General features: G+C 36.1%; 1 protein-coding gene across 6 annotated transcripts in view; it reads right to left on the bottom strand.

Moving 5' to 3' along the window:
* The window catches only part of PARD3B (par-3 family cell polarity regulator beta), a 1,071,110-nt gene that overhangs the window by 569,260 nt on the left and 488,012 nt on the right, over positions 1–13,838 (bottom strand). For all 6 annotated transcript variants that reach the window (XM_009444083.4, XM_009444085.4, XM_009444084.5 and 3 more), the window contains exon 4: positions 9,398–9,507. In XM_009444083.4, the coding sequence (XP_009442358.4) occupies positions 9,398–9,507 (110 nt within the window). The remainder of the gene's footprint in view (positions 1–9,397; positions 9,508–13,838) is intronic.

Genomic DNA, 13,838 nt, shown 5'->3' with positions numbered 1-13,838 from the left:
AAATTACAAATTATACAACCTTTAAATAAACAATGCCTGTATTTTATGAGACTATGCAAATAAAATTTTGACTCAAGACATTTAGAAACTTTTGATAGGTGCTCAAAACATGCCATAACCTTATATTAATATCAATCGCTTTGATGCCTTTGGGTCTTCATAAGAATATAGCTGAATGTCAAATATATATATATATGTGTATATGTGGGGGTGTGTGTGTGTGTCCTTTAAAAATTAAAATACACTGATTAAAATTAAAGGCAGATAAAAAGGAGACAATTTCTTTAAGCAAATCAATTTTGACTTCTGTTGCTTTCAGTATCTACTTTTTCCTTTCAAAGGATATTCCCTTATGATTTTTGCAACAAATGCTACTTAACCATTCTTTGCTTAAAAGGTAGAGAGTTCTGTCTGAAAAAATCTGTTGAAAAATATCAGGGCTATGTCAGTCTGAAAATTTCCAGCCAGTTTCAAGTTAAAAAAGATTTGCTAAAAGTAGCAATTTTTTTTTTAATGGTTTTAGTCTGTCAGAAGGCTTCGGATTCTCCAGTGCTTCACACCAGTTACTTCAAAACTAACTCCCTCCAGATGTCCCTACGATCATTTAATCAGACATCAAAAGCTGTATGGTGACAGGCTCTCATGCTGCTTATGAGGATGCTATATGTTTCCACAAGCGTAAAACACACACAGTAGCTACTTTTTAAAATGTGATTTATCTAAATAAGAATTCTATTTTAAAGTACAGAGCTATTAGGAAAGGGGCCACTCTCCTAAGAAATAAAACTCTTTTAAACGTCTGTACAATGTCATTGTATGACAAGATTTTGAAAGCAGAAACCAAATTGAAACTTGTACTTTAGAAGCGTTTATGCTGTGAGGAAAAAAAAAAAAAAGTCCCCTATCGGAAGAGATTTCTATGAATCACACCATGCTCAAAGAAATAATTTTCCTTCTCCTCCCAAGGCCAATTGTCTTGCTTCTTCTCAAGGTGAACTCTCATTAACCCTTTCCTCCTATGTCATCAGTCTTTACTAAATGTCCACAATTTGGAAGGTACATATAGAAGTTCAGAACCTACGGAAGACACAACCCATACCCTTAACTTTCACTTTACGATAACATGACTATATGTACTTTAGCCTTCAAATTTAGGTAGTAGCTTTCCCTCCAAAGAGGGTAAGGGTACACACATACGCATATGTAGGCATTTACGCTGCTGCCTTTCTGTGTGTGGCATTTAAAAAATATTTCTTGATATTATTCATTTGACCAATAAAAAATGATTATTGGTGTTTGGGATGGAAAGATAACCTCACTGCATGACTGGTTATGAACACTGAGACGTTAAAATGAAATCTAAAGTTGAACTCATACCAACCAACTTAATAATTCACATCTGGAATCTTGAAGTCACTAGTTTGGATGGATAAGTCCCTAAGAACAACTAGAGTTCATACAGTTTCTCTATTTATTATTTCCCTTCCATTACATAGAATTTCTGAGGAAATCACCCACTATTTAACTAATTTTCTTAGGGTCACAGAGTTATTGATGCAATCAGACACAGGATCTTGGTCTTTAAAATAAAACTACTTTAAACATCATCTTTACAAAATTTCAAACAACACTGTCAAATTACATCTGCCCATATTGTGAAAGTGAGATTGAGATGTTTATTAGTGCTTTGCCAAGAAACACGTCGCAAATGTTCTCATTCTTTTTAATTAATTCACATACAAGAAGTATTTTTATTTTCTTCCAAATCAACTGAAATTAGAAAAATTTCTTAAGGGAGATGGACTAGGAGGAAAATTTAGAAGGAGAAATCTTTAGATGTAATGGATATAAGAAATTATCCAGAAACTTCTAATCAGACCTTTCTAAATGTTTTGAACACAGTTATTAGAAAATTACAAAGTTATAACTCAAAGATTACTAACTTTATGATTCTAGATTTTATGATTTTTATCATCTAGTCATATATTTGTGATAACGTCTTAAGTGCCAGACACTGTGCCTGGGGGCTTGAATACAAAAACGAATACACTGGCCTGTGCCTCTGAAGAGTTCACAGTCTTGAAAAAATGCAGTCATGTAAACATTATATTTCAGAGAGATAACAGCTAATAGAGATACTGCACATGGCAATTCCCTTCACGGGTTAGGAAGGCTAAGTAGAGTACCAAAGTGCAGGCTAAAGGGAAAAAAAGACACTCATTTTGATGGTTAAAACTGTATTATTTGATAATCTGATACATGCTTGCCGACTGCTAGGGCTGTTTAACTGCTTTAGATGTGTTCTCTGTAACGAGGTTGTAAGTTTCTTGAGGACAGGAACCATGTCTTAGGCTTTCTAGAAAGCACACAGCAGAAATCTTGGGCATCTAAGGGATTAGTCAATTTATTTTGACATGAAAACAAAACCCATTCAGTTTTCATTGTGTGCAGATCAAGGCTAAACAGCAAAGGGGACCACCACACACCGGGGCCTGTTGTGGGGTGGGGGGAAGGGAAAGGGATAGCATTAGGAGATATACCTAATGTAAATGACGAGTGAATGGGTGCAGCAAACCAACATGGCACATGTATACATATGTAACAAACCTGCACGTTGTGCACATATACCCTAAAACTTAGAGTATAATTATATATATATATATATATATATATATATATAAAAGACATGTCATGGTTACCTTGTTAATTTCTGAAATCGACCTAAATAGTGATCCTTCTTTTAGAGTTTTTCAGTGTTAAACTAAGACCCAAGAAGAAAAATCGGGGAGCACACACCTAAATAGGGATCTCACTTCTTAGTTTCCTTGATTAGTCATGGTACAGACATTCAGGCAACCCAGATTTGTTTTAACATCTTCTGCTGAGATACGGTGAAAAACTCTGTTGCAGAGTAAACTGGGCTTCAGTTTTTTTCCTACCTGAAACTTGAGTCTTACAAAGCATAACTGATTTAAAAATTAAGCTGCCTAAACTTGCCAAACGAAGTAAACATTTGGCCCCATGAATTATCGGATAGCAGCTTTATCTCTTAAAAACAAAGCCATATGAAAGCCATCGCTGCAATGTGTCTCCAAGCTCTGGTCTTATCAGCACACAGCGTGAACAGCTGGAGTTACAAACACCAGAACTATTATTAAATCACTGTGTCAGGGTGGGGAAAAAAAAGAAAAACCTTTTATAGTTTCAGTATCTCTAAATAATGCAGTAGTATATTACATGCTATTTCTCCCCCTGTTTTGCTCTTCAGCATCCATCTCTCCTCTTTGGAAAACAATGGATAGAGCCATCCTTCTAATACACATCAGTACCCACAACATTTATTTTGTTCCAGTGTTTCTACAGATATTTGATTCTACATCTCATGTATAGAAAAATATGATTTGGTCACTCAGAATGTTTGGTAAGTTATATGTTGGATTTTTTTTTTTTTTTTTTTTTGAGATGGAGTTTTCACTGTTGCTGCCCAGGCTGGAGGGCAGTGACACGATCTTGGCTCACTGCAACCTCTGCCTCCCAGGTTCAAGCGATTGTCCTGCCTCAGCCTCTCAAGTGCTTGGGATTACAGGCACACGCCACCAAGCCTGGATAATTTTTTTTGTATTTTTAGTAGAGACGGGGTCTCACCATGTTGGCCAGCTGGTCTCGAACTCCTAACCTCAGGTGATCCACCTGCCTCAGTCTCCCAAAGTGCTGGGATTACAGGCATGAGCCACTGTACCCTGCCTTATGTTGGATTTTGATAGTCAGCAACCTGCAACCAAAAGTCCTCTAACATCACAGTGGCGATCAATTATTTTAACCCTGAAATCAAGCTATTTAAATTTCTCTGTAATATCTCGATGATTTCTTTCATGGGTCTGAGGAAGTTTAATCCAGGGGCAATACTGACAATAATTTCAATATATGTGACAAACATGGGAAAACATGTGACATATGAGGGGAAATTCCTCAAATCAACACGTCATCATATTATCTTAGCAAGACGTAAAGAGAATGCAGCCACTCACTGTAAAAATGCACTCTCACTAGCAGCCACCTGCCACTATCCTCACTGACAAAATACCAAAAGCCCCAAAGAACACTATATTTTCCCTTCTTGTCTCAGTAGAACACACAGGACAACTGGAAACACTTCCCCTCAGGGTGTTTTCCCTCCACCGGTCTGTGTCCTTTACCCCCAATCTTAGGGTTGCTAATAATTGTGTTGCTACTGACTAAAGAGTTATTTTTAGCCTCTCAATGAAAAAATGCAAAAACTTCTATTCATCTTAAAATCTTGAACTTACATATTATGTATCATGTAAACAGGTGATAATATGATGAACTAACCTTCATTATTTAATACATATTTGCAGGGAGGAAGCGATAATTCTCTACTTCTTAACTTCTCTCATTCTGCTCACTGTGAGAATTAGTGGCTTCCCTACATTATTTAATCTAACCCCCAAACAGTGGTTGATTTTTTGTTATTCTTTTAAAATCTGAAGTAATAGAATCTCTTTCATGAAACACACCCCCATCCCCTGGCTAAGGCATAAAACTTCAGAGAGTTAACAGACCCCCCTGAAATCTATCCATGAACTTCTAATTTAACAACCCCCAAATCTGCCAGCTTATTTTTTTAATTTTATATATATATATATATATATATATATATATATATATATATATATATAATACACACGGACTTTGAAAAGATAGGTCAATTATTTTGGTGATGTAAGATAAGTAATGGTTTTAGAACAAATAATGCCATTCACTATCTGAGAACAACCACAGTATTATAATTTTCAGGAATCCAGTTTTTAATTTTCTCGCCCTGCAGGATCAATTTGCCTTAAGGGTTAAATTAAAAACCATAAACAGTCATTAAAATACAAAACAACCTTGGTAGTTAACCGGATATTAAGAAAAAAATCACATCTGTTTTAGAGTTCTGTTCCATTGCAAGTTTGAGAACATCAATTTCAAGAACCTGGTTTTATGGTATGCCCTTAAGCCAAGAACACCAGGTTACAATCAAGAAAAGGAAGGTAAGTCCCACAAGCAGACTCTCACCAAAATATCCTGTTTCTAGGATTCTCTTTCTGAATTCAAAAGCAGTCAATAGAGTTGGATTTGCTATACTGTCTTGAAAGATAAACAGTCATTACTATTTGCACATTAATGATTGTACTATTCTGATAATTAGGTATGTTGACCAAAAGAGGAACAAAGGAAACAAATTTATTTGCTGTGTGTCTGGTGTTAAATAACAAATACCAGATTTAGTGGCTTCTCAATATACATAGAATTTGAAGCTTTCAGAGAATCTGATTTTTCTAATTTAAGCCCTTTTTAAAACTCCAGCATGTCTGAGAGTGTACATCTTAAATAACCAATTTGTAATAAATTTAATCAGCTAGAAAACAAGTGTAACTTTTGCAGCTTTTCAAAAACACACATCTCTGGGCATCAGTGAAAATTCTTCCCTCTACAGTAAGCCTAATGAAGTGCAACTAAAAATAACAGGCATCAACTGTGTTTTCAAGGCAGTATTTCAACATAATCAAATGCGTCAAATATTCATCCTTACAGCTTCTTATGCTGTGGGTTATAAGTAAGTTTCATTTCTTGGGAATGATTGAACATAACCCACTTGGGGCTCTGCCATCTGTGAATTACTTATATGTGAACACTGTTTAAGAGATGGAAATTTTGATTGTTTTTTCTTCCTGTGGATATTGGACTGAAATGCAATTGAACATGGCTTTTTAAGCAATTATTTTTCATATTAGTTGCTACATGGCTACATTATCACACGCTCCCCGAATTCACCATCACTTATCAAATCATAGGAATCAAGAATGGTGTAGCTGGAGTTGTGAAGGAAGCGCCAAGTACGAAATCCAAGAGATGGAAAAGAATGTGAAGTCTCAGTGTCCGTAGCTCCAGTCCCAGGTCCTTGCCACACAGAACCTCCTCTGCAGGGTACCAGTGTTAGAGTTGCGGTTGTTATGTTCCCAAGGTTTCCTTGAAAGGCTGCTTCTCTTATCAGTGAGCGAACAATAAAAGTGAGTGTAGGGCTATATGCAGGGTGCCACGTAATTTATCATCCATACATGGACACCTCTGACAGTTTGTGAAGACATTATTAATAATTATGACAGAACAACAGGCACTAACCAGGACTGCCCCAGGCAAACCGAATTGCACTGTTGCCCAAGAGATGATGTGAGGCTCAAAGATCTTCCCCAGGACTCAAACTATCTCATGCATGCTATACCCAAATTTGCTTGTGTCTAGAGCTGCACCATCCAATAAAACAGAGTAAGAACCACAAATAGAATTTTCAGTTTTCTAGTAGCCATGTAAAAAAAAAAGTAAAAACAGGTGAAAATAATTTTAATAATATATTTTATTCAACCCAGTATACCTAATATATTATCATTTCCACATATAGTCAGTATAACAATTATTAATGAGATCTTTTATATTATTTTGTTTATGCTTCAGTCTTTGAAATCCAGTGTGTGTATTAAATTTTAAGTACATTTACATTTGGATCAGACACATTTCAAGAGCTCAATAGCCACAGGTGGCTAGTGGCTACTAAACTAGACACTGTAGATCTAAACATTCCATAAGTTTGGCTATGCAAGGATATATTAACAGTTATAACACACATATATACACACACACATCTTCCTTCTAGTAAAAATAAACACACCTGTCTTTATTAATGTTTGCATAGTAAGGAAGTTAAACTATCTGTCACTTGCCTGTGGTGAACTAGACCTTGGAGCAGATAAACATTTAGCTGGTAGACGCTCTTTGGGAAACGGAGAGAATGGCTGAATCAGATTAATTATTATTAATTAGTATTATTATATATTAATATATATTAATTAATAATAATTAATTAGCTGGTTAATTTCTAAGAACTTCTAGGACTCTTCCTAGACTTACATGTGTCTTGCATTCCTAAGTCCAAAACATATACACTGAGCATCTTCCATGTACTTGGCCCTAGATAAAGATACATAAGGCACAATGTCTGTACCTTGGGATGTTAAAGCTTAAAGTATTCACGGAGTTTATTTTACAACTGAAGCAAGAGACACCTAAGATGTGCCACTATTCCATGCAAGGGCAAGGACCAGACTCTCCTTTTTGGGTCTGTGGTCTGCACTCCATCATCCACAGAGGACACTATGAGGAAAGGAAGAAACATGTGTTTCCTTTTCACTGTTGATACACAGGAACTCAGCCCATATTTGATCACTTGCATAAGTAAGGCACAAGGATTTTGGGCGCCAGCATTTATTCTTGAATTATGAGATGCATCTTTGCTAGTAATAATATGTCTTTCTGCCCCATACCCCAACTTGGAACTCACTGATGTCATATTTTGGTGGGGCTACAGCATTTACCAGATGGACAGTAGCCATCATTTCCTCTAGGGAAAGTAACATTGATGTCATCTTAATTGGTTTAAGCCCAGAGCCTAAGTGATAGAAACATGGAAATAAACATTGGAGGACTGATATGGTTAAGGTTTCTGTCCGGACACAAATCACATCTTGAATTGTAAACCAAATTGTAATCCCCACATGTTGGGGGAGGGACCCTGTGGGAGGTGACTGCATCATGGGCACAGTTCCCCCATGCTGTTCTTGTAATAGTGAGTGAGTTCTTATGAGATTTGATGGTTTTATAAGAGTTTCTTCCCCCTTCACTCTGTACTTCTCTCTCCTGCCTCCTTGTGAAGAAGGACATGTTTGCTTCCCCTTCCACCATGATTTTAAGTTTCCAGAAGCCTCACCAGCCATGCAGAACTGTGAGTCAGTTAAACCTCTTTCCTTTATAAATTACCCAGTCTCAGGTATTTCTTTAGAGCAGTGTGAAAATGGGCAAATACAGGGACTTTCTCCATGCAAACAATGCTAACACATTAATCAGACACACTCTCGTTTTAGGGTATACAGACACACAGACATCATGAAAATGAAAACTAAATTGTAGTTCTGCTCTTTTATGTAATTCTTCTCTCACTGAATAGCTGTCTTCCCCCAATCCAACATAATTAGACTCAACATGGTCTCAACCAGTGTGTGTTTTAAGAAAAGTCATACCACATACCAGTTTTGTTTGTACGTACATTAAAATAGAACACATACACCTGATTTTTATTAATGTTCCATTAAATATATTTCCTTAGAAGGATAGAGTTTTAAATAGGTTAGTGGAAAAACATTACATCTAAAATACTTTCAAGACATCTGCTTTCTTTTAATAATAAAAGAAATATGCCAAAATATTGCCACAAATCTATTAGCAAAGAGCTAATGATTTCAAATAGTGACTCCTATCTCATACACATTGACATTGGTTCTTGATAAGAATATTTTATACCAAATCAGAAAAATCTGTTTAACTCATTTCAGCATCCGTATATACCTATAAATGATGTGTTTATTTTTTCTTAAGGCGCTATAGACAGTGAGATTTAAAGTGAGAAAGAGTCTTGCTTTTAGGGAATTTTTAATATGGTTATGTTATCGAAGATTACCTATTGCAATGGTAATATAGTCATTAGCCAAAATTGAATTCTCAGGCTATCTGAGAGGATTATTCACAATTACAGCTCTTCAAAGCAACTGAGGATTTAGCAGGAAGATCCCACAGTCCTATATGGAAGGAGAATATCATCTCTTCAGGAAATTATTCTCCACTTAACCTATTAGTTATAAGTATATCTGGTTATAAGCACTTTTGGTCAATGATTTTGTTTTTCTTCAATCTGAATGCTGAGTTCTACAAATCCAATCCTGGCACCACATTTTCGTGATATGGGGAGCTTGAAAATGTACACCACTCACCATGGTATGGTTTTGCAAAGCATTGGGTTAACACAACAAAAATATAACGATATCCTTGGACATTATGAAACTGGAAGATGAAGGAAATGTAACAGTATAGTGTACTGGCCAGAAGCAAGGATTTTGGAGCCAGAACACCTGGGTGAAATTCCTTGCTTTGCCACTTATTAGCTATGTGACCTTAAACAAATTACTAAACCTTCCTCTGCCTCAATTTCATTATCAGTTAAATGGAGATAAAAACATGTGCTTACCTTGATGTGGAAGTTTAGATGACTTAATATAAAACAGGTAAAATAGTACTTGGCACATAATCAGTGCCATATACATAATAGCTATCGCTATAACTATATACAAGTAATAGCCCATACTAGCTATTAGTATAACTAATACTATATATACTATCAAAAGATCTCTATCTAGTTATCAATGTGCTTAAAACTGCAAAGTCCCACTTAACCTATGGGTACAGCACTTTGATCTTTCATTAGAAATACAAGCAGCAGGATACCTACTGGAACAACCGGTTTCAGACTCTGGCCACCAGGGTGTGAAGCGCTTGGCTGGGTATCAGCAGGTGGGCCTGGCACTGGGTCACTGCTTCTCCTCACCAGCAGTGGAGTGCCTGGAAGACAAAGTGAGAGGTGAGAGGTCAAAAGAACCCTGGGGTGAAGAGAGTGCATGACACAATGCACTTTAATTTAAAAGGTTTACAACATGCTTTTATGTAAAAACATTCTATTTCTAAGGATGCTTGTAAATTAATCCATTTAATGATCTTTTGTCATCTACTTATAGATTGACACATGGAAACAAAATCTTTCAACTCTCATCTTTCCCCACTTGCATTTCAAAACAAGCCATTGTGTTTAACAGAAACTGTTAGGCAATGCACAAGTTGACTGTGTACAATCTAAAAACTGATCTAGAAAATATACGAGTATTAAAAAGAATGATTATCCAGGAGACGAATGAAGAGATTCACACAGTCAGTGTAATTTGCCATTCAATAGAGCTGGAAGTATAGTTATTACTGCCATTTGGTGCTTTCCAAATCTTTTGAATGATGATATAGACCAAAATAAATTATTTGCTGGGGTTATAACATTAATGTCTATTTAAGTACACAAAGAGATTGCTTCCATTCTCTTCCTCTTCTCCTAAAGTAGATAGAACTGATAAAGAAAATAAGTTTGTTCTTCTAAAAATATATCCTGATTTCTTTTTAATTTAATGAAAGCTTCCACTATTAAATATTTGAGTCAGTTATTAAATTCTGAAAAAAGATCATACTATTAGAAAGTTCAAATGAAATTCAACCTTAGCAGAGCCAGCGGCCTAACCGCTCTGACTGCAATTAGGCCTAAAATAATTTGCTTCATACAAAGTTGGCCACTACAGAGAAACATCTCAAAAAAAATCTGCTTGTGGTTTAAAAATCACTCTCATATAAAAATTAGCGTTTTATTTTTGTACTTTTGGGAAAAGAGTAGAAAACAGTTGAAAAGCATTTTCTCATTTCTCAATATTCTGAAAATGATTCCCCAAACCTCTGAAGCGATTCCAGCTTAAAGGAACACTTTTCATCCACTTTGTAGGTTATTTACAAACCTGGTTTTTATGTGTGCTTTAACATTCTTAGGTGTACAAAACATAGAATTGCAAATATTTTTTATCTTTGTCCAGACAGAACTTGCTTTTCTTAAAAAAAAAAAACTTCTTTCATGATAAGAAATTAACATGCTACTTAGGACACAAACCTATGCCAAAAGGAATTATAAAGTCCAAGTTCACATTCCTTTATTTCCTTTTTATTAAGAGACATCACTACATTTTTCACCATCCCTCCACCTCCATCTCAAACATTTCTTAACCAACTGACATACCAATAATTGTACAGTTGGCAATTGTTCTTTGAAATAAAACATTTTTTAAAAAAAAACAAGAAGAGTAGAAGCAAGAAAAAGTACCATAAAATTTTAAGAAAGTAGGATCCCAGTCCAATACCAGTATCTTTTTCTGTCCCTTAGGTAATCTGAAGACTAAGTTCCTTTCAGATTAAGCCCCTCAATTACCAGCAACATGAAATGAACAAGTCAGTCTAAATGCAATATCCTCAAAGGAACTCATTATCTTTAAAATTAAGAAAATGGGGCAAAATTCAAGAACTCTGGTTTATTTCCAAGCATTTAATCAGGCCAGTAAATTACAAGTTGATAATCTTGAATGGGAGAAAATAAACAAAAAGTAAAACCAACATGGTTCACCAAGGCATTTCCTCATTGTCAAAATCAACTTGATTTAGAGGCACAGAAGTGAACATTTTAGCGATCAACAATTTAGTTACATTGTTTTATGCAGCTGAGTCATATATATATGTTTATATATGTATATGTATATATATGTATGTGTGTGTGTGTATATGGAGAGAGAGAGTGTATGTGTGCGTGTGTGAGAGAGAGAGAGACATGGTTTTTCTTAGGTAATAAATACATTTTCTTTAAAAAAGCCACAGTAGGTAATTTTTCTTCAAATTTAAAGACACATGCCTATGAGTCCTCATTCACTATCAGTATCTGCTTTTTAAATAATAACACATTAAAATATTTAAGATATAATTTTATAATAATATGCATTCATGCCAGACGCAGTGGCTCACGCCTATAATCCCAGCACTTTGGGAGGCCGAGGCAAGTGGATCACTGGAGGTCAGGAGTTCGAGACCAGCCTGGCCAACATGGTGAAACCCTGTCTCTACTGAAAATACAAAAATTAGCCAGGCATGGTGGTATGCAACTGTAATCCCAGCTACTTGGAGGCTGAAGCAGGAGAATCACTTGAACCCGGGAGGCGGAGGTTGCAGTGAGCCCAGATAGCGCCACTGCACTCCAGCCTAAGAGACAGAGTAAGACTCTGTCTCAAAATAATAATAATAATAGTAATAATAATGATAAGTATTCAGGTTTGTGTATTCAATCAATATGCCATAGTATTATAGTGTATCCTAGAAGATGACAATTCAGTTTTGTACCAGTGTATCAGCTATTTGAAACATAAAAAAAAAAAAAAAAAAAAACTTTAAGATGGCTAGATCTTTCTTAAACATATCAGGAATAACTTTCTTCTTCTCGGCTTTTCTGTACTCCACACTTGAATGTCTCCTGTTGAGTATCTTCTAATTTTTCTTTCTCTCTAAATGTGTTAATAACAAGTGCAAATCATTCCACATTGAAATTAATAATGAGCATCTTTAAATATGAACTGTTATCTCAGACTTTTAAACAAACCTTCCTAGAATGTTTTTCTAAACTACTAAACCCTATTTGAAGGTGGCTGTCAGGAAGAGACTGAGTTCCACCTTAAACTGAGAAATGGGATCTAATTAAACTAAAGAGCTTCTGCACAGCAAAAGAAACTACCATCAGAGTGAACAGGCAACCTACAACATGGGAGAAAATTTTCGCAACCTACTCATCTGACAAAGGGCTAATATCCAGAATCTATGATGAACTCAAACACATTTACAAGAAAAAAACAACCCCATCAAAAAGTGGGCGAAGGACATGAACAGACACTTCTCAAAAGAAGACATTTATGCAGCCAAAAAACACATGAAAAAATGCTCACCATCACTGGCCATCAGAGAAATGCAAATCAAAACCACAATGAGATACCATCTCACACCAGTTAGAATGGCGATCATTAAAAAGTCAGGAAACAACAGGTGCTGGAGAGGATGTGGAGAAATAGGAACACTTTTACACTGTTGGTGGGACTGTAAACCAGTTCAAACATTGTGGAAGTCAGTGTGGCGATTCCTCAGGGATCTAGAACTAGAAATACCATTTGACCCAGCCATCCCATTACTGGGTAGATACCCAAAGGACTATAAATCATGCTGCTATAAAGACACATGCACACATATGTGTATTGCGGCACTATTCACAATAGCAAAGACTTGGAACCAACCCAAATGTCCAACAATGATAGACTGGATTAAGAAAATTTGGCACATATACACCATGGAATACTATGCAGCCATAAAAAATGATGAGTTCATGTCCTTTGTAGGGACATGGATGAAATTGGAAATCATCATTCTCAGTAAACTATCTCAAGAACAAAAAACCAAACACCGCATATTCTCACTCATAGGTGGGAATTGAACAATGAGAACACATGGACACAGGAAGGGGAACATCACACTCTGGGGACTGTGGTGGGTTGGGGGGAGGGGGGAGGGATAGCATTGGGAGATATACCTAATGCTAGATGACGAGTTGGTGGGTGCAGCGCACCAGCATGGCACATGTATACATACATAACTAACCTGCACATTGTGCACATGTACCCTAAAACTTAAAGTATAATAATAATAAATAAATAATTTTAAAAAAGACAAAGAAAGGTAAGTCCTAATGTACAACAGACGGCAGGTAATTAGGAGTACTGAAGATAATTTGGGCAAAACCTTGAATATATAGTAGAGTAGAAGTCATATTGTACAAGGAAAGCTAACTGAAATGAGAGGGGACAACTCTATCCAGTTTCATAGAGGCTTCCAGTGTTAGGGAGTAAAGGAAACATAACCTCTACAGTGAAGAAGCTTATAAATCTAACAGTAACAATTAGACACTAACACTGCTAACTGTCATGTGTCAGGACAGTGGAGAGGACCCTGGGTTTTGGAGTCAAACAGATTGAGCCTTTGTTTGCTCTGTGGCATTGAACTTGCACTGCTCTGTGACTCAGTCTCATCACTTAAAACTTGGTGAACATAGCACATAACAGAACTGATGGGAGGCTGAAATAAATTAAGGCATGCATAGGACATGGAACTCTCTGGTATGTAATTTTCATACAGGACTCCCTCCCCCAAAAAAGTAGGTAATAGCACTTGTTATTTATTGTGAGCTGTGTTATCTCGTCTGCTTAAAAAGCCAGGCTCTTGAAAGT

The sequence above is a fragment of the Pan troglodytes genome, chromosome 13, assembly GCF_028858775.2.
Source record: "Pan troglodytes isolate AG18354 chromosome 13, NHGRI_mPanTro3-v2.0_pri, whole genome shotgun sequence".
Lineage (NCBI taxonomy): Eukaryota > Metazoa > Chordata > Mammalia > Primates > Hominidae > Pan > Pan troglodytes.
The sequence above is the reverse complement of the archived record's forward strand: the minus strand, read 5'-3'. Positions and strand labels throughout refer to the sequence as shown.